Source organism: Trifolium pratense, linkage group LG6, assembly GCF_020283565.1.
Source record: "Trifolium pratense cultivar HEN17-A07 linkage group LG6, ARS_RC_1.1, whole genome shotgun sequence".
Classification (NCBI taxonomy): domain Eukaryota; kingdom Viridiplantae; phylum Streptophyta; class Magnoliopsida; order Fabales; family Fabaceae; genus Trifolium; species Trifolium pratense.
Genome location: NC_060064.1, coordinates 37,061,211 through 37,087,494, shown reverse-complemented (window position 1 = coordinate 37,087,494; position 26,284 = coordinate 37,061,211). Strand labels below are relative to the sequence as shown.

Sequence of the window (26,284 nt, the reverse complement as noted above, 5' to 3'; positions counted from 1 at the left end):
TTGACTTATTGTTTCACAGTTTTTTTTTTTTTTTTTGACTTATTGTTTCACAGTTTTTGTTGGTGATATTAAAATGCAATATAATATAATTGCGAGTTTTGTGTTTAAATAAGTTATAAGTTGTAGTATTTTTTTTAAAAGAAACCATGTTTCAATATTTGTGTTTAAATAAGTTGTAATATTTTTTTTAAAAAGAAACCATGTTTCAATATTTACGATAAGACATAAAATACTCCCTCGGTCAGGTTCGATTAACGGCATATTTAAATTTTCAAAATCAAACCTGACCATGTTTAACTGTTTTTACCCGTCACTCGTAGACCCAACAACTCGTGTGAACCCACCCGATACACCCAACTTAATATCGGGTTGAATGGGTTCGGTCGGTTATATTATTTGCTCACCCCTAAATATATATGTTTCTCCATTCAATAATCCATGGTGAATTCTCTCTTTTATTCAGAGCCATTGAGGTGAATTCTTTTGTTTTTTTTTTTTAATCAACGTGCTAACTTGAATAAACCGAATCGACCAATCCGTAACTCATATAAACCAACACCCAACAAAACCGAAGCTTAAAATGGTTTGTGATGAGCCAAAATTTTACACTCTCGGTTTTTTTCGGGTGAGCCATTTTGGGTCCGAATCCAACCCAACCCGCACAACAAAATTCAACCTATGTGATTTTTTAAATCTATTTTTAAAATCTAATAAAAAATTGTAAAAATAAAAAAAAAGCTAAAAAACTCATATTAGTCCGTTCTTACCACAGCAGCCGCCACCATCACTCTTAAGCTGCAAATTTGTTTTTGCGAGTCACTCTCACTTTCACTTCATTCATTAACTCATTCCCGCCCCAAAATTAAAATAGCTTATACCTAACGCGCAGAGAGAGAGACACTATAATACTCTCTCTCTCTCTCTCTCTGCTGAAACTTTTAGGGTTTCATTCCATCACCGTCACAAATGGTTTCTCCGAAGCAACTTCTATCAACACTTGAATCAGCGCTTCTCGGTTCATCTCCTCCAACGCCATCGCAACGTGTCGAAGTTTTGCACGCCATTCGCACTTCTCTTCAATCCTTCCAATCCCTTCTATCGTATCCGGTACAGTACACTGTTAATTTTCACGCTTTCTTTATGATTTCAGTATGAATGAATTTCACCTAATCATATTCTCATTGTTGTTTTTCAGCCTCCAAAACCCTCTGATCGAAGTCAAGTTCAGTCAAAGTCAATTAGGCTTCAAGATTCTTCTCTTATCACTCTTGATGACCAGGATGTGCAAATTGTGAGTTTGTTGTTGTTGTTGTTGTTGTTGTTGTTGTTATTGTTGCATTTAACACGAGGTTTTCGTAGAGCATCATAATATGAATTGAAACAAAGTTGATTCTGTTATAATTAGGGTAAATTTGTGAGTTAGGTTTTGCAGCTCTGTTTGGATAAACAACTTATTTGAAGCTTATAGCACAGGCAATTATTATGATATAAGCTCTTATGCACTAGCTTACATAAGTTATTTCTATAGCAAAAGATAAAATAAAGTTAATTTTTTTATATGCTATAAGGTGTTTTTGTAAGGTATTTTGGAGAAATTTTGAAATCAACTGAAAAAATCTTGTAAAAAATGTCACAAGCTGTTTTTCATAAGTTCTTCTAAAATAGTCTCACAAAACTTATGCCAGTAGACGAGCTCAAATAAGTCAATCTAAACAAGCCCTAAGTCTATATATTTCAAATATTTAATTCATATTAGAAACATTCTATAATTTTTAAATTTAGAAATGAAAAATAAGCCCTCCCTTCCCTTTGCCTCCATAATCTAACTCCCAAATATATATAGCCTTGGTGTTTGTGTAATTGAGCTTCTCATTGTTCTTAAAACTCCTTTCTTTAATTCTTTGCCAAATTTTACATATATTTAATGGTGGAATCATATAAATTATTAAGGCAAGCTAGGTTATTCTATGTAAAGTCTAAAGGGCACAGTTCATTTCAAATTTCTCGTCACTAGCACGCTGATATTGTGGGAAATGATTGGTCAAGGACTCAAGGCACACGGCAAAAATGTGCTCTTAAGGTCCCATGGGCTATAAAGGCCTTAAGAAACAGGGGAAGAAACAAAAAAACAGATCACCGCAAAAGCAAACCGAGATTTCAAATCAGAAAATATGTTGAAACACATAAATATGGATAGATAAAGGGCCTGTTTGTTCCAGTTGTGGCTAATGTTTTGCCTCCTCTGTTTTACTTAACTGCGTTTTCTACTATCTTTTAAATTATAATTTGAAAAATTTCACTGCCTGGCGCTGCCAAGCCCACCGTCATAAACCATGTGCTCGAGTAGAGTGCTGTTGCTATGAGGCAAAATCCCCACCAAAGCACAACAAGCGTGCATCACTCTAATAGAGTAGGTACCACCTCAATCAGCAGTAATCTCCGAATCGTTCTCTCATCCCGCCACAAATGTGTTATAGTTATATGATAATTGTTTTAATCCTTTCTTTTGCGGTTTGTGTTTTGATATTTCTTTCTTTGCTGAAGTGTTAACATTCTTTTTTATTGTGTCCTAGCATCTTCTCTCTTTAGGATTCATTGACAAAGACTTGCAATAATATTATCTTACCACTAATTTTTTATTTGTTTTTAATATTAGACATATGTATGCTCATTGTGGCATGGACTGTAAAGTGCTGTTTCACTTTCATTCCCCCTTCCTTTTTCTAATTTCGGCTTTTGTGAAGCACAGGCACTCAAATTGAGCGATGATCTGCATCTAAATGAAGTTGATTGCGTTCGCTTGCTAGTATCGGCTAATCAAGAGGTAGATTTCTGCTGTTCCTTTATTTAAATAAACATATATGCACACATACTTACCAGCACTAGCAATGGAGCTCTCATTGTTTGATTGTAAACATTAACTTCTGCACACTGTTGCAAGAGGCTGATTCCATGGCTTTAACCTGTGATCTCTTATTCAAATGTCAACAACTTCAACTTTGCGCCAACTCTTTTCTTGGAGACAAACAACCACCATAAAATGAACTGTGCTAAGTGACAATTACTATTTATGCAGTATACAATTGTATAATATAAGCCATTAACGGATTTATTCCAAGAAGAGTATTGTCAATACACATTTATTTATTCAGTTATTTATTGTTGCTTTATTTGTAGTGGGGTTTAATGGGTAGGGAACCGCTGGAAATTCTACGGCTTGCAGCAGGACTCTGGTATACAGAAAGAAGATATCTGATAACATCCGTCCATCTTCTGTTGAGGGTATATTTTTGCTATCCCAGCTGTTATTAAAGTTCATTTAGGCATTAGTTTGGCTCTCCAGGTTTTGGTTAATGGCTATATGTTGTTTTCCATATAGGCTGTGGTGCTTGATCAGGGACTTGAAGATGATATATTGGTTGACATACAAAAATATCTAGAAGATGTAATCAATTCTGGACTTCGACAGCGGTTGATTTCTCTTATCAAGGTCTGCATTGTGATAGAGATGATTTTTATTTTGCTTTTAACCTTCCCGACTAATTTCTAAATTAGGATATAGTTTCTTAAAAATAGAATTATTTATCTTCTTTCTTCATTGATAGAACTCTGATTGCTTATACACCATATAAATTCTTTTGCACCCCCTTTGATTCTTTTCGGGCGCCACCTACATGTTTGCTTCAGCTCACACTTAATTCCAACAAAACACACCAAAAACTCAAATACTTAGAAGTTTGGTCTGCACAAAATGACATGTAGTAGCACATGTTCTATTTAAATGAAACGCCACACAAGAAAATAAACTTAATTATTGGTTCCTAATTAAATAAATATTCTGCACCCACCTTTTTTTTTGCTAAAACCATGTTGGTCGAACCAACACTTTAAATAAAAGAAGTAAGAATGGGAAGCATTTCATGCGCCCATCCCTCCTTTATTCTTGAAACTAAATGTCAACTCTTGAAGATTTGGTTTAAAGTGACCCTTCAAGGTTCACATCATTGTATTATTTAGTGGAAGGACTTATCTATATTGCACCTTGTAACTGACTTATTTTTTTCTGAGAAATTTCCTTTCTGGATGTAGGAACTCAATAGAGAAGAGCCTTCTGGCGTGGGAGGTCCTCAGTGTGAACGCTATGTTATTGATTCAAGAGGTTCTCTTGTGGAGAGGCAGTCAGTTGTCTCCAGGGAAAGACTTATTTTGGGACACTGTCTTGTCCTTTCTGTTCTGGTTGTTCGAACAAGTATGCATAGTTGCCTTTCATGTTGATTGTATTCTGAAATTACGTGGTTGCTGATGTACTACTTGGTTTACTGTTGTATTCTGTGACCGATTATGCTTTCTGAATATTTGGATTGGGATCAAAATTGAAATATGTTGTTTTCAGGTCCTAAGGATGTAAAAGACTTATTCTCTATTTTGAAAGACAGTGCTTCCGAAGTTAGTCAGAGCAATATTGCCATAAAACATCAGGTTCTTTTGCATACTCTTTTGCTGGGTTTTTTAGTTTTTGTTTTGTTTTCAGTGAAGCATTACAGATTTGGATTTTAAATCGTAACTTCCTAAGAATTAAAACAATCAAACGTATTTTTTGTGTAAGACATTATGTGAGCAGTGAATTTTATTCATTTTCCTCTTTTGTGGTTTATGCCCTATGGTGAAGTGAACTTTTTGACTTGATGATGGGCTCTTTGTGATGGACTTAATAGTATTGGTCTTTGGTGTTAACACACCGTTTCATTAAATTATTTGCTTAGGAGAAATGTGTACGTAGAGGCATACTATTGCAGTTAAACCTTAAACATAAACATAAACCCACTCTCTGTGAGTCTGACTGTTATCTCAATTCTTGGAATCAAATCAATCTGAACTTGATTTATTGGCTTGTGTCTTCTGCTCTTAAAATTTGTGTTGCTTGCTCACAATTTTCACTCACATGCTTTTGCAGATTACCTTTAGCCTTCTATTTGCCCTTGTAATTGCATTTGTATCAGATGGTTTGAGTACAGTGCCGGACAAAGCATCTGTCCTTTCTTCAAACACATCCTTCAGACATGAATTTCACGAACTTGTAAGATGAAAGATAATTACTGTTTTCTGTGTACCGGTAGTAGTTTATCAAATAAATGGTATCAATTTGGAATGTTGACTTCATTTCACGCTTCAGGTAATGGCCACTGGAAATGATCCAATTGTTGAGGGATTCGCTGGTGGCATAAGGCTTGCTTGGGTGGTACATTTGATGTTAATACAAGAAGGTGTTGCAGCAAGGGAAACTGTTTCAAGTGCTTCATCAAATGAAATGAGTTACCTTAGTCAATGCTTGGAAGTCGTTTTTTCAAATAATGTCTTTCAGTTTTTACTGGAGAAAGTTCTTCGAACTGCTGCCTTTCAGGTTCGTTTGCCAAGTTACACTTTTCTTTGATTTTTTCTTTTTTTGACAAAAGAAATTTATTGGAAAAGCGATTTTTGTTACAATGACTTCGGATTAAATGGGATCCTACCTGAGGTTAAAAGGGAAAATAAATCAGCTAATGCAGCTGTGTTTTCATTTTGCGTATCTGTTCATTGAGTATGAAATATGCTTGAAAGTCAATGTGCTTTAACTTTCAAAAGAGTTGCACTTTCATTGATAAAAAGAACATAGAACACAAAATGCATTTTCAATTACTTTATTCTTTCTCAATCAATGTGTTTAGTCTTTCTGTCTCATTTGCTCAAGTTAGCATTCAACATGCTCTTATTATAAACAAATTTCAATTACTTTATTGTAATTATTTGTTTCTTTTTTGCTTGCAATTTTTTCTGTGTATTTGTTTTAGCCCTGAAATAGGTACGTCATTTTTTGAGATCATCCTTGTACCACGTTCATGCTTTACTAATCGATTTATGCTTTGGAAATCAGATGCTTTTTTTTCTTTCTGATTAATTATCTTTATAACATAATTTTATGTAAAACTTGTCACTGATATTCTTTTTGAATTGAGCTTAAGTCTAACTCAATTCTATAAGATATGGAATGTCCAAACCTTTTAAGCACTACATAGGACATATCTCTAGGCATTGTGGGACTTAACATGCCACCATCACAGATTAAGTTGATTGGACATATCTCTGGAGGTTGTGAGGGTGGCAGTCCAAAGTTGCCGCAATTAAGTTGATTGGAGGCAGATTGCAAAATTGCAATTAAAGCAGCTTTAAAACATCCCCTAACTCACAAGACACTTGGAGCATGTTCAGAGTAGGTGGCCCAAAACGGAGCACTTTGATACCGTATCAAATTTTGGGATTAGGGCATAACTCAACACCATGTAAATGCCTTGTAAGGCGAGGTTGTCTAAGCATTGTAAACTATACTTGGACCATATCTCTAGGTGGTGTAGGACTGAACACATCTGCCTCAACCATTAACACCCCCCCCCCCCCCCCCCGACACCAAACACAATGAAGGTGCTGTGGGTTACCATCTTAGAATTTGGGCTTAGAGCCTAAATCAACTCCACAAAACCAACTTGTGTAAGTGAGAACTGTCCAATCCTTATAAGGACTATTTAGTTTATATCTCTAGATGAGGCGAAAGTCTTGCTACCCCCTCCCAATCTTAGTCAAGATCACAATCATCATATCCAACCTAATTAAGGTGGCAGAGGCTGCAATGAAAGCAATCCAAATTTTTTGCAATTAAGGTGACTAGGGGTAAATTACACTTAAGTCAACTTTCCAACAGTTGTTTTGGTCAGGCCTACGTCTTTAGTTTTGCTTTATGGCCCAAGAAGTAAACCTCATACGTTGTAGTTATAAACGGAGCACTTAGTTGTAGTTGTGAGGGTTACTGAAATTAACCTGCTAATCTACATTATCAAAATTAGATGGTATGATGTATATTCAAATCCCACTTTGAAAAGTTGTCTTGGATGCGATTATTTTTCTTAAGTTTTTCATTGCTTTCACTTTACTCTATAAAACAATTGATATTCTTAAGTACTAATATTTTAGTAATAATTTTTTATTTATGTCGTCTAGATTTGAATGTGCAATATCCGTTTTAATAGACTCATTCTAATATTTTCTGTTATTTATAGTGTAGCTTTTCATGATTATACTTCATAGCTGCTTGTTGCTTACATTACAGACAGAAGATGAAGATATGATATATATGTACAATGCTTATTTGCACAAGCTGATTACATGCTTCTTGTCTAACCCTCTAGCTAGAGACAAGGTCAGTTAATTTTTTCATCTCCTACATATAGAACAAGCTGATTTGGTTGTTTAAATGCACACCTCTAGCTGTATTTGGTTTAGGTTGCCAAACTATTATTTTTAATTACTGCATTTAGCCTCTTATCTTTTCTATTATATAACTGTCATTTCTCCAAGTTATTGCATGCGATGATACGACAGGAGGTTTATCTTCTATTTGACTATTTCTAAATTCCATATTTTTGTTGCTTGGTTCTCTGTAATCTTTATATGTTGGCCGAAACTCGGTTGCTTTTTATTTTGCTGAATATACAGACATTTCAATGGCCAATAGGTTATTTTTTTTAAACTTCTTTTCAGGTTTAGAATGCAATTGTTGCAGTTTTGTTCTTTTATATTGTTTTGTTAATAGTAAGAGTTTTAGGATAAGCTGATAAGGACGATATTTTGTAACTTTGCTTGGAAATTATACGGTTGCTGGACATCAAATGCTACTTTTAGCTCTTTATTGCGTCGCTCTTTGATGCATTGGTCACCAAATGTTCGATTCTGTTTCTAATTTTTAAAATGACATGCATTGTTTTTCTCTTAAGGTACTTAATATCTTCACTACAATGTAAAACATTCATTTCTATTTGTATTGTAAAATTCAGTTTTTTCAGTTACATTGGCTCTGTTTCAAAGTAGCGAAGTTAAAACTTTTTAATGCAAAATCATTTTTGTTGTAAAATTATTTCACAAGTATTATTATTTCTAACACGGAATATCCTTAGACATCAAAATGTTTTATCCTCTACCTCTGTTTATGTATGTACTTTTTTGCAGATAAAAGAATCCAAGGAAAAGGTTATGAGTGTGCTTAGTCCATACAGAGTTGTTGGATCACATGATTTTGCACAGAACAGTAGCTCAATTTCTCAACAAGGCACTGAAACAGGCTCTTTACCATTTAATTCAATCTTGGACTTTGTGAGCGAAGTTTATCTGGTCAGTTCGACAAAATGGAAAAAATAATGCAATATTTCTTGCCTTATATAAGCAATCAATACAGATTTTAAATAGATCTTAACATTCAAATGGTTGGATCCTTGTGTATGTTAACTCGTATTCTATATATTTTCTGTTTTGGGAAAAAAACTATGCCAAAAGCTATATTGTTGATCTTTTTTTCATCGCCTTATATTTTTAATTATTTAAATTGCATTGAAACATTTTCGTTGGCTTTCAATTTTTCTTGCAATCATGACCTTAAATTTTGTCATAAGTTATCAGAAAGAACCAGAGCTTTTGTTGGGAAATGACGCGCTGTGGACATTTGTAAATTTTGCTGGAGAAGACCATACAAATTTTCAAACGCTTGTGGCTTTCTTGAATATGCTGAGTACCTTGGTATTGAAGTCTCCAATCATCTTAAAGTTGATACCTATATTGCTCTGTAGTCATCTTTATATCTTTGGTTTTTGGGACACCTTTCAGGCTTCTAGTCATGAAGGTGCTTCGAAGGTTCACGAGTTGCTGCAAGGTAAAGCATTCCGCTCGATTGGCTGGAGCACTTTGTTTGAATGCTTAACAATTTATGATGAGAAATTCAAACAGTCCCTTCAAACGGCTGGAGCAATGTTGCCTGAAATTCAGGAGGGGGATGCAAAAGCACTTGTCGCATATTTAAATGTTCTGAAGAAGGTTTAGAATGACATATTTTATTATATCGGCTTATTATTGGATTACTTATATATCACCACTATGCTTAAACCAGTATTTGCAAAAATAAAATATGATTCATACTTTGTGAAGGTGTTACATAAAGCATTTCAGTCTACCTCACTCGCAATTTAGTTCTAGATTTAAGTTGAATCATGGTTTAATCCTTCAATTATTCAATCTTGTTTGGTGTTATTCCTTTTACATATCTGATTGGCAACACCATGAATACATAGTTTGAATTAGGTACACTTTGAAGGACTAAAATGAAATTTTAATCAATTTTTATTTATTTTTTGTCTGGTGCTGTCTCTGCCACTCTGTAGTCGCTCTTTGTTTTTAGAACAAGGGTTATAGCAAAATAAAAATGAAATTAAAGCAAAAGGTTGCAATAGAATGATTAATGGGCATATCAATTCTCATGGTTAAAGTAGTACAATATAATTAGAAGTGTCTGTGATGGGTGGATCTTTCAGTAATCTAACTTAATATGAGGTATTGGATTTTGGGAGGTAGATTATTATTTAGTGCTGGTAGCAATGTCTTGTCTTGATATTTGTGCTGAGTATTAATCTTGGACCAATTTGGGCAATCCTTCAAAAGTATAATCATGAGATTCATTTCGCAGGTCAATAAATAAGCCATGGGATATCATTACATTTTTCTTTGTTATTCTTCCTGAATTGATAATATTTAGCGTTCCTTTAATTGGTTTGGGTTATTGTTAACTAGATTACTTCATTAAATCTGGATAACACAAGTATATTCCTTGGAGATTACATGCTAGGGTACATTACTCTTTGCCTGATTTACCAGGTTAAGTTGTCATACAAGTTCCACACGGGGGACCCCTAAAGTTGGGTTACTTATAAATTCCCTAGATGCATGGTCTTTTGTGTGCAACATTTAATCCCAAACTTTTTGTGGCCTAAACTGTAATATTTCTCTTCTACATCTCATTCCAAATAAACTCATCATTATTGGATTTTTAACCATATAGTGTTTAGTTTGACTAAGATGCATTGATGAATAACGAAGTTTTTCAGTTAAATAATTTTGTTTGCTTGTTGCAGTATGTTACTGGCTTGAAATTCTTTGTTTAACTTATTTTATGCAGAGTCTTGTATGAAACTTTGCCTTTATTTTTTATCCAATTGAAAGGAACAATGTTTTTTACCGTGTGTTTCTTGTTTATACAGGTTGTGGAAAATGGAAACCCTATAGAAAGGAAAAACTGGTTTCCTGATATTGAACCACTGTTTAAACTGCTTAGTTATGAAAACGTACCCCCTTATCTTAAGGTATGATGGTTGTATCACAATGTTCTTGTTGGGAGTTAGAAGTATAATGTGATTCTTGATTTTGTTTAGTGCTAGAATTCCACTTGAAATGTTTTGCAATGTTCTTTTTAAACAAGGTATGTAATGTTAATGCAGGGCGCTTTAAGGAATGCAATAGCCACATTTATTCATGTCTCTCCAGTGTTGAAGGATAGCATATGGACCTTTCTTGAGCAATATGATCTGCCAGTAGTTGTTGGGCCTGAAGCCCAGGGCAGTCCATCCATGGGTACTCAGGTTGTTTTACCTGTCTTATAAATAAGTCATGTCTTTTCATATAAATTATTTCCGTCGAAACTGTCAAGAACCAACTCTGGGATCTTAGGTTGTTAAATGCAAGCCCAGGAATGATTTATACTTCACACGTCTATCGTCCCACTCACATGAAAGACTCTGGACTTCACTTATTGACCAAGTATATAGAAAACATAATTTTTTTGGTGAATCATACTTTATTATGTGATTGAATGCCTCTTGAACACATGCAAGTCAAGAATAGACTCCCCTTAAATTTTAGGTTGTTGGGTTCTATTAGAATTTGGGAGGCCTATACTCAACCACAAAAGCTAGCTTAAGAGTTGAGGTTTGCACTACACTTATAAAGGCTATCTTTACCATATCTCTCGCCAATGTGGGACTTGTAACACACCCCCTCACGTCCAGAACTGAACAAGCTGGAACGTGAAATCAACAACGGGTGGCCCAAATATGGGAGGTCTCCACAACAAACAACAAATGGACTTAGGATAGACTCTGATACCATGATGAGTTAGGCCCAATATAAAATCTGACAGGTTCAATCAAATAGATAACCTTAGAGTTTGTTTAGATATGCTATTTTTTTTATAATGTATATTTGTGATATGCGTTTTGCTATATTTCTTGTATTGATATCTTTTTCATGCTTTTGCACAGCATATTACTTGTTTTATCTTTAAATTTGTAAACCTTAGAAACATTTTAACATTAGTAGTTAATGTTTCATAAGTGATGTTACACACTGAGCTACAAACACATGTAACATACATAATACTAAATTCCAAGTATTTAATTCATAGACACTGTCATTGTAAAGATTTTTTACATTGTCATTCATTCATAACCGTCAGATCATTATTTGTACTAAAATCTATAATGACAAACACTAGTAATAACTGGTTTCCTTCTTCATCTTCCTTTTGCTTCTGCTTTCGTTGCGTTTGCAATCATGTAATTCCCCTTCTCTCAAGTCTAAGTGAACTTGTAATTCTGACAGGTTTATGATATGCAATTTGAATTAAATGAGATTGAGGCAAGAAGAGAACAATACCCTTCAACTGTATCTTTCCTTAATTTGATAAATGCTCTTATTGCGGAAGAAAGAGATTTGACTGATAGAGGGCGAAGGTTCTGTATCTCTTGTCTTTGTTGAAATTTTATTTATTAATTTATTTATGTATGGCTTAAATGTTTGGTTAGGCGAGTTTTTCGCTTTACTCTATCAATTTTTTTCTCATTGTTTTTATTCCTCACTGTTTCAAAATGGAAGCTTTTAGTGCTCAATATCAATTGAGCTCAGGTAATTGACAACATGCTAATTGTGAGCCACACCATGGCTGCTCTTTGATATAACCAGGCTGGTGTCAGAATATAGTCATGTAGTATTAAAGGCATGGCATATGAGTTGTCCCGAAGCATGTCATTTTTTACTCCTTGCCATTGGCACCTATAACAAGGTCACAAAGAGGAGATAGAAACAGAAAGAGGTAACATATACATGACACATTAAAAAGTTCAAGTAAGCAGCTACACATCAAAAGCACATAAACTTTCCAGGTCACATCCCAAAATTGGAAATTAAAAGAATACAGTGAAAACAAACAACAAAAGACCTCAGACCTGAATAACTTTCTCGAACGATTTCCTCTCGCAAGTGGTCTGCAACTTTGCTTCAGTTCTATAATATAGTCCAGATAAATCAGTTATAGAAAGAACCTAAGAAGTAAAAAGTTGTGTATATATTAAACCGGAGGGAGTACCTAGATTCGTGGGAAATGGTAGCAAGATTGTAACGTAGTATCACAACAAGGATCATGTAAGATTCTACTAGAAGGGAAAATTATACACTTGGTATATGGGACATACTAAATTCTATTTTCAATATTGCCCTTGAGCCGGAGCATAGTTAAGTCTAGGATAAAATGTAAGTCCCTTTAAAATAATGAGACCAATTCTATGAAAAAGTTGATAGGGACAAAACAAAAGCTCACCTAAATTTAAGTACTAAAAATATTTAAGCCTTTATTTTTTGTTGAATACAGCCTGACATCTAAAATTACTTTTTATTATTTTCCAGATTTATTGGAATATTTAGGTTCATCTACGATCATGTTTTTGGGCCATATCCTCAAAGAGCATATGCAGATCCATGCGAAAAATGGCAGTTGGTTGGTGCTTGCCTTAAACATTTTCACATGTGAGTGGTTCTGTTTCTGTGACTTTAGAAATAACTGACTTTACACCTCTGCTGTTTATGATGATGTTTTTGTGGAATGTTAAATTTTTGCAATGAGAGGGCTAACATTATTTTCTATTTAATAAATTGATTGGCGCTGATATCAGTAATTCATTCAAACCATGAATTTATATAACCTAAATGGGCAGCTAGCACATTAGCTGCCCAAACCTTTTGTTTGGAGTGTTGTGTTAGGAAAAGCAAGAGGGCAGGTAAGAATGTTGACGTGGCAGAAAGAGAGAAGGGGACGGATCATTTCTGTGATTGGTTTATATTATATGGGACGTGAAGGCAATAGAGGGGGAATCTTACGAAATAAGTTACAGTTGTTGTGGATGGAGAGCAATGGTTCTTTGTAGGAGCGTAGTTATGTGACAGTAGGAGTACTCTACTGTAATTTCCCCATTTCAGATATAAATATATCATACAATACACCATTTCTCCCCCTTCCATTGTTGAGTTCATGCTGTGTTATTTCTTGTATGAGATGTTGATTATATATAGAGAATATTATTTGACGTAACTTAAATGTGCAGGATACTAACCATGTATGACATTAAGGAAGAAGACTATGAGGGTGTAGTTGACCAGTCCCGACTTTCAACAACAAAAGAATCATCATCACTTCAGACACAACTTCCTGTTTTAGAGTTGCTGAAGGTATGTTTTTGGAATATTCTTGTTCAGGATTACAAAGGATGTTAGCATGCGTTGTTTGTTAAAAAAATATGTGTTTCTAGTACTTACTATCCTTGATTTGGCATTTCTAAGCTGCATGTTATAATAAATCTTATGACATTGTTAGACTTATGGATACTTATACAATTATGCTTAATAGCCACTTTAGGCGAAACAAATTCATCTTGTTATTATGAGTTTTATTGCTTTCAATATCATGTTTCCTAGGATTGCTGGATAAATTATTTTGATGAATTGTATTATAAGTCTGAATCTTAATGTTTAATTGTTTCAGGATTTCATGAGTGGAAAGACTGTCTTCCGAAACATCATGAGTATTCTTCTGCCAGGGGTGAATTCCATCATTGCTGAACGCAGCAGTCAAATACATGGGCAGTATTTAGAGAACGCGGTGCAACTTTCTTTGGAAATTATAATACTTGTCTTTGAAAAAGACTTACTTCTTTCTGATTATTGGCGTCCACTGTACCAGGTATCCTTTTCAGTTTCCTGAACGAATAGTCAACATATTTTATTAAAATTATATATTTGAACTTGCTTATAGATGTGTTTGTGAACCACCTGTTGCCTTTAAATGATTTTAACATAGTTTCTGAGTCTAGTATAGCGTCACAGTTTTAATATATTGTATTATTTAGTATTGACTTACTACTTTTTTGTGGTACTGTCCTTATTGATGATCTGCTGCAGCCATTGGATATTATACTCTCACATGATCACAATCAAATAGTGGCTCTTTTGGAGTATGTCAGATATGATTTTCAACCACAAGTTCAGCAATCATCTATCAAAATCATGAGTATTTTAAGGCATTCAATACCTTTCCATTTTCTTATTCTCAATTTAACAGAATGTCATTCTGAGTCTGCAATTGATATATTTGTGCTTTGTGGGTGCAGCTCTCGTATGGTTGGGCTTGTTCAACTATTGCTAAAATCTAATGCCTCAAATAGCTTGATAGAAGATTATGCAGCCTGCCTTGAGGCACGGTCAGAAGAATCTCAGAATGTTGAAAATAATAATAATAAAAATAATAATGATCCTGGCATTCTTATTCTGCAAGTTCGTCTTCACCCCTTCCATTTATATGTTTCCTATCTTTTCTTTTATTTCATCTTAAAATGCTGTTTATATCTACCTTCTATACGTTTTCAGCTTCTAATTGACAACATCAGTCGGCCAGCTCCAAATATCACTCATTTACTACTTAAATTTGATCTAGATACGCCTGTTGAGCGGACAGTTTTACAGCCTAAATTTTATTACAGGTATTGTCTACAGTCTGTTTCTATTTTAATATCTTGATTCTATTAAATATAACCGTACTCTTAAAATGTTATGTGCAGTTGCATGAAGGTTATTCTTGATATTCTGGAGAAGCTTTTGAAGCCAGATTTAAATGCATTACTTCATGAATTTAGTTTTCAGGTCAGGTGTAGTTGATCTGTTGCGTAACATATAAAAAATATTAATAGAGTTAGAATTTTGCATTTTTTCCATGCATTTGTACTGACTTTTAGAAGGAATATTGACTTTTTGTTTGATGCAGCTTCTTTATGAGTTGTGCATTGATCCATTTACATCTGCTCCTACAATGGATCTGTTGTCAAATAAAAAGTATGGATTCTTTGTCAAGGTAACAAATTTCAATGAACTTGGGCATCTTTATGCTGTTATCCTAGTTTAAGGTTGGTGTTAATTATCCTGGAGATATTTCTCTGTAACTTTTCCCTTCCTACACAATGCAGCACCTTGACACAATTGGCATTGCTCCACTTCCTAAACGTAACAACAACCAGCCGCTTCGTATTAGTTCCCTTCATCAGGTATTTTCCTCCTACATCTTTGATACCCATACATTATAAAACCCATGCTCTATTTAAAGTTACTGTTAAAATTAAGCAAACCTGTTAATATTTCTAGATTGTACAATTTTCTAGATCACTTGTTAATGTTCCTTGACTAAGCAAACCTGTTACTAATCAATTAGGCATTAAATGAATTTATTGTTACACCATTATAAATATAAGTTGTGTGATCTGTGTTAAATGAATTTATTTCATAGTATTTTCTAACACATGTATGATTTTATAGTGTATTTCGAACCATTATTAACTTCACATATTTCTTTGCTTTGCCTTTCACAGAGAGCATGGCTCTTAAAACTTTTAGCAGTTGAGCTACATGCTGGTGATGTTAGTAGTTCCAACCATAGAGACACTTGTCAGACAATCCTTTCTAATATTTTTGGACAAGGTACAACTGGAATTGATGAAGACCAGGCCATATATCCATTTTCACTTCACGATAATTCTGGAAATGCTGATTATAGAACTGTTAGTAAGAATAAGGTACTGATGGTCATTAATTGTTTCATGGTTCCTTTTATGTTATGGTCTTACTACTTAGTTCTTACACATGCATATATTGGATTTTATATTGTCTATTATGATTTAAATGCACTGCCATCAATTAAGAAGCGAGTTAATAAAATTACTAGCAAATATCTGCTTGTTAACTAATAGAAACTATGTTTAAGGAGGGGGTTTCATGTTGACATCCCCTTGACGATCATTGTTGCCTCAATTGCAACATAAGTTGTTAGAAATTATGAGGGTCGGAGAATAAGTTGGCGGTCGGGACAAAGTTCACTTTAAACATCTTGGTAGAGCCAACTTTGTGCAGACTTATTGAACACACCCAAGGGTTGGCACCGTGATGCATGCTTTTTATAGATGACATAATGGTAGTTGAAGAGTCTGAGAGAAGAAATATGTGGGAAACTAGAAAATAGGGATAAGCTTTGGTAGCACCAATTGTCATTTCAGTAAAAAAGAGTGCATTGAATGTGATCACATAGGAGGTGCATAATTCTACTATACAAGTGATTATATACTCTTAATCAAATTTGTTTCCTTTTAAACTCAGGTATTAGAATTGCTTGAAATCATCCAGTTTAGATGTCCAGATACCACTACTAAGCTGTCATATACTATGGCCGGCACGAAGTATGACTTGCTGGTGAGATGCTAACCTTTAAACACGCCTCATATGGAATACAACTTCTGGACACTAATTTAGTCCTTGACTATTTTCATCATTTTCTTTCCTGCTTTTGGTTGGATATATTATAGGCAGAAGACATACTGGGAAATTCTGGAAAAGGTGGTGTCTACTATTATTCTGAGAGAGGTGACCGACTAATTGACCTTGCTTCCTTCCATGACAAACTTTGGCAGGTTGGTTCACTTGCTAGTATTGATAATTCAGTAGTCTCAAGTCTACTACTGGAATTGTAGTTTTACAATATTAATTTCCTTTTTGAGTTGATGTCATTTATAATCATTTTGGTTTCAGAAATATAATTCTGCATATCTTCAGGTGAGTAATCTTGGCAGTGAAGTTGAGCTAAATGATGCACGAGAGACAATTCAACAGTTGCTGAGATGGGGATGGAAATACAATAAAAATCTTGAAGAGCAAGCTTCACAACTACATATGTTGACTGCCTGGTCTCAGATTGTTGAGGTGCAGTTCTCGCTTTACATCTACTGATATTTTTTTGACAAATACTTATGTTTTATGACTTAAATTCTCTAAACTCTGTGATTTTTTTTAAAGGTGTCTGCATCTAGAAGATTAGCAATGCTTGAAGATCGGTCTGAAATTCTCTTTCGGTGAGTTACTTTACTGTATTAGTGATAATAAAATGAGTTACAACTACTCATGTGTCTCTTCTCATTATTTTTGCGTTTGTTGTAACTGTTACATAATTCATTGCATGTTCAGGATCCTTGATGCGTCTCTCAGTGCATCTGCTTCTCCAGACTGTTCACTGAAGATGGCATTCATATTATCACAGGTAAATATGTTAATATATAATTTATCATGTGGAAATGTTGATGAAGTCTTCAAGTATCCAATTTGTTTGATTCCATTGTAGAACTCCTGTATCAGGGTATTGATTAAATCCCAAAATTATGGGGTTATTAGTAATTATTTGGAGAATGTTTGTTTCCTTTGTTATGTTTGAGTATAGATCTGATTGTTAACCAAAGACTAAGTGTTTATTTTTTTTGTTTTAATTTTTTTTCCTGCTTTGCATCTAGCCCTTCTAATGAGGCATGGTGAAACGGGTTGAGCATGGCGGACCAGCCCGTTTAACCTTCTATTTTAGGTGGGGAGAGTTGAAGTTTTGAACTCGGCCACTCAAGTTGGTCCATCACATTTAATCCACTGAAAAACTGTTATTTATTTTTTTATATGGGTCTATTATATTTGTTTTACGTTGTGGTCCATTAACCCAATGAACAGTTAGGGTTACGGCTTTGTATGTAGATAACACTCTTTTCCTGTTGTTCTGAGTAATAATCCGGAGTCATATTTTTCTTAAAAGTAACTAAATACAGTCTGTTACTGCTTACGGACCATATTCTTGCTAATAATGATTTCACTTAAACATTTGTTCTTGAGAGAACCAAACCCCAACCAACATTCAAGATAGTGGTGACTGTTTCTGTCTAAGCATTTTTACGTGCTCATAAAACCTTTATTTATAGCTATCCTTAAATGAGACACTCCCTTCGTCCCAAAACAATTTGCCTTTTTGCAAAAAGAATTTGCCCCAAAATAATTGACCTTTTCAATTTTCAATACACCATTAATTACTTCTTTCCAATTCTACCCTCTAATTAATACTATTTACATCTCTCCTAATTCAACATCTTCAGGTTTTCATCTATGGTAGTTTTAAATACATCAATACCTATTAAGGTTACTTTAGTAAAAATACTATTCTCTCTCTCACATTTATACACTTTTCTTAATGTGTGAATAACCAAGTAGGTCAATTATTTTGGGATGGAGGGATAATTATTTAATATTATTATTTTATTGAGATGAAAATGTCAAATATTTTCTTTATTGATGGCTCAACCCGCTGATGGGCGGGGTGGGAGTTACAATCCTCCTACCTAAGTTGGCCCACCCACCATGCTTTAGATGGGTTGATGGCGGGCAGGGTCAAAACTGGGCGGGTTTTACTATTGATCAGAATTGTTTCTATAAATCGTTATTTGTTTGTCTGTCTCACGGGGATTGCAAGTTGTTCTGTTTTATATGCAATATATCCAGTTATGATTTATTTTTACATACATGGAGTGTCCCTCAGGTAGGATTGACATGCATGGCTAAGCTGCGAGATGAAAGGTTTATGTTCCCAGGAAGTCTAAGTTCTGACAGTATAACATGCCTTGATCTTATTGTGGTTAAACAATTATCAAATGGTGCTTGCTTGACCATATTGTTTAAGCTTATCATGGCAATTCTTAGAAATGAATCATCAGAAGCTCTTAGAAGACGGTATGTTACACATTCTGTAATTGATTCTGATTGGTAGGCTTTGTATTTTTTTCGCCAGCAAACTTACTTTTGCATGTATTTGTACAGCCAATATGCCTTGCTTCTTAGCTATTTCCAGTATTGTTTGAATGTGGTTGATCCTGATGTTCCAACCTCAGTTCTTCAATTCTTGCTGCTCAGTGAACAAGATAGTGAATATATTGATCTCCCAAAGGTATAATTTCTTAAACATTTGCAAATAATGTACAGTATTTCAATCTGGCGACGGATTAACTCTTCATAATTGCATTTTTCTCTATATCCCCCAGATTGACAAAGAACAGGCAGAACTGGCTCGTGCAAATTTTTCTACTTTGAGGAAAGAGGCTCAAAGCATATTGGACTTGGTTATTTGCTAACTCTTATTATGCGTCTTACATGCATCACTAATCAGCACACAGTATTTTATGTGCTTATGCCTTATATTTTATTTTTAATATGGAATTAAATGGGTTGTTTTCTGAAAAGTCTCTGTCTATTGACAGTTTACAACTATTTATTTGCGAAGTGGTAGGTTGTAACTTGTTAGAGTTGTTTACTACTGGTCAGAATAGCAGTCGCATGCTTGCGATATTCTGATTTAATTGACATAAAATATAAGTGGGATGTTTCTGTTTATTTTGCGGTGAAGTGTCTTGGTTAATTGTGAGTTTATATTCTATTCTCATGTTAGGCTAGAATTTTTTTCCCAACTCTTTATTAGATCTTTCTTATCCACAAGATATTATGGTTTTGTTGTTTCCAGGTGCTATCCATGTTATTGTTTGGTTTGTTTTTCATTAATTATTAGATTCATTTTGATGCATTTATTTTTTTATATTTTTATGAATATTGGCAAGTCAATTAATTACAGTTTTAAATAATTTGAAATTGAAGGTCATAAAGGACGCAACCCATGGCAGTGAACCTGGAAAAACAATATCACTCTATGTTCTTGATGCGTTGATTTGTATAGATCATGAGCGATATTTCTTGAGCCAACTTCAAAGCAGGGGATTTTTAAGGTCTTGCCTTAATGCCATAAGCAATATTTCCAATCAGGTGTTTGTTCTGCCTCCCATAAACAATTCCTTCTATTTAAAAATTACCTTGTCTTTTTTCGTTTCACAGTTGTGAATAGTTTGTAATGTTATACAATAGATTTTTCATATAATTTAATCTTTTATGTTTCTTTTGGTTCTGATGGTACAACTTGAAACACTAAATAAAGATGAAGAGGAATGCCTTAATTTCAAAGTATTGAAATTGATAAAGATATATGTTCTAACAAATTTATTCTGATTGAAGAGTTAAGGAAATAAAATCTGAAATACAAACTGTGCAAATCAAATGCTAATTACAGTAATTATCAAGATAAATTAGGTACACCATTGAAAAAAAATCAAATCATCGGTGTTTATATTCATTAAAATTTCCGATCTCATGTATATGATGATACTGATTTGATTTATTTGTTTGATTAAAGGATGGTGGTCTCTCACTTGACTCTTTGCAGAGGGCATGTACGTTTGAGGCTGTACTTGCTGTTCTACTAAGAATCAGTCACAAATATGGGAAATCTGGAGCACAGGTACTATTTACCATGGGCATATTGGAACATCTTTCATCAGGCAGGGCAACCAATTTGCAGGTGACTGATTATTTTCCTTAAGACTATCACATTTTATTTTCATTTAACCTAACCTTTACTGAAGCTACAGAATTTACAGGGAGGATTAAGATGGGTTGAGACAAGACTTAGGAGGGATATGGCTGTGGATATTGATAGACAACGGATGATTATAACTCCGGTCTTGAGATTAGTCTTCTCATTAACTTCGTTGGTTGATACATCAGATTATATGGAGGTTGGTTTTGTTCCTTTTTCAATTGTTTACTAAAGTATCTTCTATGAAATTTTCTTCCTCCCCTGACAACTGTGATGTAATACTGTTTATAAAACACATGTTTTAATACGACTGTAAGCTCTAGAAGTTTTATCTCCGGCTATATTGCATTCTCATGCCTCCTAGCCATTAAAATTAGACGTGAAAGACCATATTTCGGAATAAAATTACTTCTAGCTAATAATTACATGTTTGTTGGCTTGTAGTTTACTTGGTCTGGGTTGTTGTTGTTCCAACAACTTGTTTCAGTCTTGAATTGACCTCATGCTATTGTGTGAACATTGATGAATATTGTGTACATGTTTCTGTTTTAAAAAATATAGGTGAAAAACAAAATTGTTCGTGAAGTGGTTGATTTTGTCAAAGGTCATCAATCACTCTTTGATCAAGTTCTCCGTTTAGAAATTGCTGAAGCGGATGAATTAAGAATGGAGCAGATCAATCTTGTTGTTGGTATTCTGAGCAAGGTATCGTTTAGTTCAGTCATTTCTTTGTTTTTAAAAACTAGCTATTAAGGGGAAGAACCAAATCACTTAAACGCTCTTCCATTTATCGTATATTACTCAATGTGGGACTTGGTACCCCAATATATTTGAGTCCTTGAGAGTTGATGTCTTGGCATATACGACACTTTACATGCCTTTCTGGTCAGCCCATTCTTAGCCACCGACATCTAGACTTCGATCCCAATTGATAAGTATCCAAGCACTTGGGGAGCCATCCTTTAAGGGAAATGAACTAAGCCGCTTAAATACTCCACCGAGTATCTCGTACTACTCGATGTGGGAATCGGATATCTTATAATTTTTAAGTCCATATCAACTTTCTACTGGCTTTAGGAAGCTCACTTCTCTATCTTCTGTAGGTCTAGGGTCTAGATGCGGACAACTGATAGTTTATTTTTCAGTAACTGATACGCTGTCAAGTGCTTTCGAAATAACCCAATGAGTGGTTAAGCAGCGTTGAACTTGTGCGGGACTGTGGGTCAATATCCTGCATACACACACTTTGGGAAGGGCGAAGAGCCTTTAGTTGTGACTTAAGGACCGGAACATAGATTAGTCTCATGTTAGGTCCAAAAAACCTAAGCTTGTGTGGATACTCTTTGGAGGCATTGGGATGGTAAAGTCTTAATTATGCGATTTCCTACAAAAAAAAAACTTTGGGAAGTTACATTTCATGAGCTGCAATGGGATGGCAAAGGTCCTAATTAATGAGGTTTCCTGCAAAAAATGCTTTGGGAATTTACATTTCACGAGCTTCAACATTATTTTGAGTCTGTGCACCATGGTGTTGTATTGCTACTTCCAATGCATAAAGGCTTCCAATTACACTTGGGTCTTTTTTGTTTGTTGCTTACTTGCTTTACATTTTGATTTTTATGTGATAGGTTTGGCCATATGAAGAGAGTGATGAGCATGGTTTTGTTCAAGGGCTTTTTGGTTTGATGAATGTTCTTTTCTCTCGTGACTCAAACTCGAAGGTTCTAGGTTTTCCTCGATCAAGAGTGTCCCCTGAGGCAAGTTTGCAGTTTTCTGAATTCACATTTATCAAAAGAGATGTTCTGGCATTATGTATACATAATAATAATCCTAATCTTCTGGTGTTCAGAATCAGAGAAGTTCAGAGCTACAGATATTTAAGTTGTGCTTCAGTCTGAGCTCTTACTTATATTTTCTTGTCACAAAGAAATCCTTGAGATTACAGGTATGTTTTTCATATAAACGAGGTAGTTTAATAATGATTTTGACCTCTTTTCCCTCTTCATCTTGTCTAACTTTATATTTTTAAACTAATATTTTTCTTGTAATATGATGTCGCAGTCTTCTGATGCCTCCTCCAATTACCCTACTTCTGTTGGATTTCAACAACCTACATTGAGCTTGCTTAATTCTCTACTCACTTCAGCTACAAATGCACTTGAAAGGGCAGCTGAGGAGAAATCCTTATTACTGAATAAGGTGAAAATTGAAAATTATTTTGTCTTTTGGCTTTCATCGTCAGATATTTAATATTAATATTGATTTATGAGTAAACATAACACATGTGTTTTTGCAGATTCGAGACATTAATGAACTGTCAAGGCAGGAGGTGGATGAAATCATCAGTATGTGTGTCCGGCAAGAATCTGTTTCATCTTCTGATAACATACAAAAAAGGTTGATCATAAAACTGCTTTTCTAGTAATCCAAAAATAAACATATTTTAAAATTCAAATGTGCAAAGTGAATTGTTGTTGATGTTTTTGTTTACATTAATTTTAACTCCTAGATGTTGTCTGTGTTCCAGGAAATTGGAAGGAAACATTATTATGTTTGTCTAAATAAAATAAAAAACTGCTGTAATACTACAGCTAAATTGGTTTGCATTTGAATAGTTGATTATTGTGTGGTTCTTTTCCTGAACATAACTCAACTTTTAACCTTGATATGTAGATTGCTGAAGCTTATTTTTTTCAGTCCTAGAGTTCTCAAGGTCTCGGACCTAGTGAGAATTTTAATATGTTTTTTAATATAAATGTTATTATAAATAGCTATATTTTCATAATAGTTGAGTTTTTATATACACCAAAGTTTTCGACATGATTATTCTCCTGGGTTAATTGGTTCATCTGGCAGTTACATCTAAATTGTTAAATATAAAACCATCTGAGGTGGAAAACTATATATAGTACCTGAGCATTGAAGCCCAAGGGGTTAGAAATTGATTTTCCTGTCATTTTCTAAATAACTTAATGGGCCAGAGCATTATCTAGACTCTACGCAGAGGGCTCTTGACGTAAATTTCTGTTTCAAATAACGGGGTCTAGCTACTATATAGTCTTCAGAATGTACATTCATAACAAAAACCTGCAGCAATTACACTCTTTGCTATTTTGTGAAGTTCTCAGTTCCCACTTCATGGAAAATTAATTGCTGAATTTTTGTATGAATTGGATGCTAAAATCCAGTTGTTAGTTCATCTATCTCGATGATCTTAGCTGATTGTAACTTAATGGTTATTTCATTTGTTTAAAGGCTTCAATTCTATCTTATCAAAAAAAAAGGCTTCAATTCTAGAGCACAATGACCATGTGCTCTGTATATCTGCTATTAATTGTATTATGGTGTTCCCTGAATTCCTCACATCTTCCCTTTCCGTAAAATTCACTCTGATTTTTTTAACTTGTTTTACAGGAGATACATAGCAATGGTAGAGATGTGTCGAGTGGTTTCTTGTACGGATCAGCTGATTGTTTTATTGCTCCCGCTCTCTGAACATGTGCTAAATATATTCCTCATCCACCTTCAGGATTGGTAAGGCATTAAGTTTCATGAGATAAGAACACTGTTGTAAATGAAGCTATAAAATCTCTGTACAATCTTGCGTTTTTTTTTATGGCTAAACTAAATGAAGAAAAAATAGACACCGAGTCCTATATTGTAATATAAACAATTAGATTTTGTTGTAGAAAGTATGCCTTGTTCTCTCTTTAGGCTAATTTTTGCATCTTTTGGCAGCTCTGATGCATTTGAATCTACCATGACCACAAAAACAATTACATATGGTGCAACGTATGATCCACAACAGGACTTTGCTTTGTTATGTGGACAGTTAGTTCCAACCCTTGAACGACTTGAGTCGCTAAGTGAGGTATGGGCCTCAGCAACTATTGAGTAATCCTACTTAACATTCTAATAGATTTATATTTGTTCTTGAAATTCTTAATATGCCCTTGTCTGCAAGATTTACATGTATATAATGTAGAAACTTTTCCTTAAATGAAAAATGTTAGTATTATATAGTATCCTTGAAAAATTTACATCTAAGCTGTATCTTAATCTTAGACTCCACTCTCTTTGACCTACAAAGATGACATAATACTGATATTGTTTGATCAGATTCATCAAATAAATGAGTTTGTGATTTATGTATTTTCTATTAACCTCGACATAAGAAGGCAATTTCTTTGCTTTGCTACTATATGTTGGGGGTTTAGGGATGTGTTTTAATACTCCTGAGATCTCAGTTAACAGTTAAAGGAATGTATTTTCATTATCTTACATTATGTTTGCTTGTTTTCTCAGGAGAAATTAGGGCATAATCTCAAAGTATTCTGCCGATTAGCAACTTCTGCCAAAGAGATTGCAATCCAGAAGATGGTTTAGTAAGTATCCATAAAAATTCAAAAATTGCTTGGATTAACGGCCATGTACATTGTATATTATGTCAGAGTCACAGATTTGAGTTCAACCAGTAAGATATTAACAGTTGCAGAGTGGTGAGTGAGATTTTGTAGTGTATTGATGAAAAGTTTTGTTTAAATGTTGTATTATATTAACCTATAATGTAAAGTCAGTATTAGTAATCATCATATATTTGCAAGTAGAGTGCTGCACTGCTAGCAGCAATAATTATATTTGTAGTTCTTCAAAAAAATTATATTTGTAGTTACTTATATTAATGTAGTAATTAACGTTTGCTGTTTGCTAGTGTTTTTACTTTTTACATACATTTATGTTGATAAGAGAGCAAAATATTAAGAGGAATATCTGAATTCTATTTCTATATAAACAAGAAGCATAAAAAGTTTAACAATGCAACTTTAGAAGTAAAGTGTTTGATAATGTATAATTTTTTGAAAAATATATTTGGCTAAATCCTTAAATAAAACTAAGATACCTACAATATAAACTATGCTTTAAGTTTCAAAAGAAAAAGATGAAATGTACTGATGTTTATGGCGTTGCTTCTCTCCAACGTTGTGCTGTTGCTTAACAGTATTTCCCGTGTCACTCCATACTTCTTTGTCCATTATGTCAGTTTTGTTTGTTTGATGTCGTTGTCTAGTAAATAATACGTATCAATGTCGTGTCAGTATCAGAAATACCTATCAGAACACGTTTAATTTGAGAAATGATTATGCTTCATCAACTGTGAAGATCTTTAGATCTAGACATTTAGTGAGATAAATAGATTATAACAAAAAAAAGACTCGTGTGGTGGTGGTGCAATGAGGATGCAGTCATCCCTCTGCACCACCTTGTCAGAATCAGCGCTGGCGTGTTCTTCTTCTCTGGTTTGTGTCCTTATTTTTCATGTTTTCTTCTGCTTTTCCGGTGGCTGGTTTTGGTGAGGTGAGGTGATGTTCTGATGGGGTTGGGGCGTATGGTGGTGATGGGTGGCGTTTTAGTTCTGGCGTCGCTGATATTTGGTTGATGCCGTGTGTAGTGGTTTTCTAGGATACTTGATTCTCTGACCGCTTTCCAAATCAGTTGAGATTTGCAGGATTCTTTTTGAGTCTCTGTTGGTGTCCAAATCTGTTGAGATTTGCAGGTTTCTTGTGTTTCTGGTTGACCTCTTCTGCGTCGATGTTTCACTGTTTTGAGGTGGTCTGCGAGCTGAGACTGTTCTTCCGGTTGCTATCGCGTGTGTTGCCTTTGTCGTCGTCTAGAATGTAGGGTGTCTTCGAGCTGAGACTTGTCTGTCTATCCGTTGTCTCATCAGCTTTTAGGCTGTAGGAGTTGTTTTTTAGATTTTGATGGGTCGATCATTTTTTATTCGAGATCGGGGGT

General features: G+C 34.4%; 1 protein-coding gene across 10 annotated transcripts; it reads left to right on the top strand.

Moving 5' to 3' along the window:
• Window positions 1-749: 749 nt before the first annotated feature.
• LOC123890205 (nuclear pore complex protein NUP205) lies at window positions 750-25,196 on the top strand. Of its 10 annotated transcripts, none has more exons than XM_045939768.1 (45): window positions 750-1,107; window positions 1,196-1,291; window positions 2,750-2,824; window positions 3,178-3,282; window positions 3,380-3,490; window positions 4,090-4,249; window positions 4,394-4,479; window positions 4,955-5,077; window positions 5,174-5,401; window positions 7,139-7,228; window positions 8,035-8,196; window positions 8,482-8,598; window positions 8,686-8,892; window positions 10,110-10,211; window positions 10,347-10,487; window positions 11,506-11,636; window positions 12,586-12,705; window positions 13,281-13,404; window positions 13,718-13,915; window positions 14,134-14,252; window positions 14,343-14,505; window positions 14,599-14,711; window positions 14,790-14,871; window positions 14,993-15,079; window positions 15,192-15,269; window positions 15,591-15,794; window positions 16,372-16,464; window positions 16,578-16,682; window positions 16,801-16,971; window positions 17,065-17,120; window positions 17,233-17,305; window positions 18,614-18,804; window positions 18,892-19,018; window positions 19,113-19,190; window positions 19,720-19,884; window positions 20,309-20,473; window positions 20,544-20,690; window positions 21,053-21,196; window positions 22,120-22,248; window positions 22,341-22,436; window positions 22,553-22,690; window positions 22,788-22,888; window positions 23,906-24,025; window positions 24,230-24,362; window positions 24,797-25,196. In XM_045939768.1, the coding sequence occupies exons 1-45, from the start codon at window positions 967-969 to the stop codon at window positions 24,875-24,877; spliced, it is 5,676 nt and encodes a 1,891-aa protein (XP_045795724.1). In that variant the 5' UTR covers window positions 750-966; the 3' UTR covers window positions 24,878-25,196. The 10 variants fall into 10 exon arrangements, with proteins under 10 accessions (XP_045795724.1, XP_045795727.1, XP_045795725.1 ...); XM_045939771.1 differs by having other exon boundaries at window positions 771-1,107; window positions 16,825-16,971; window positions 20,553-20,690; XM_045939769.1 differs by having other exon boundaries at window positions 771-1,107; window positions 20,553-20,690.
• The last annotated feature ends 1,088 nt before the right edge of the window (window positions 25,197-26,284 follow it).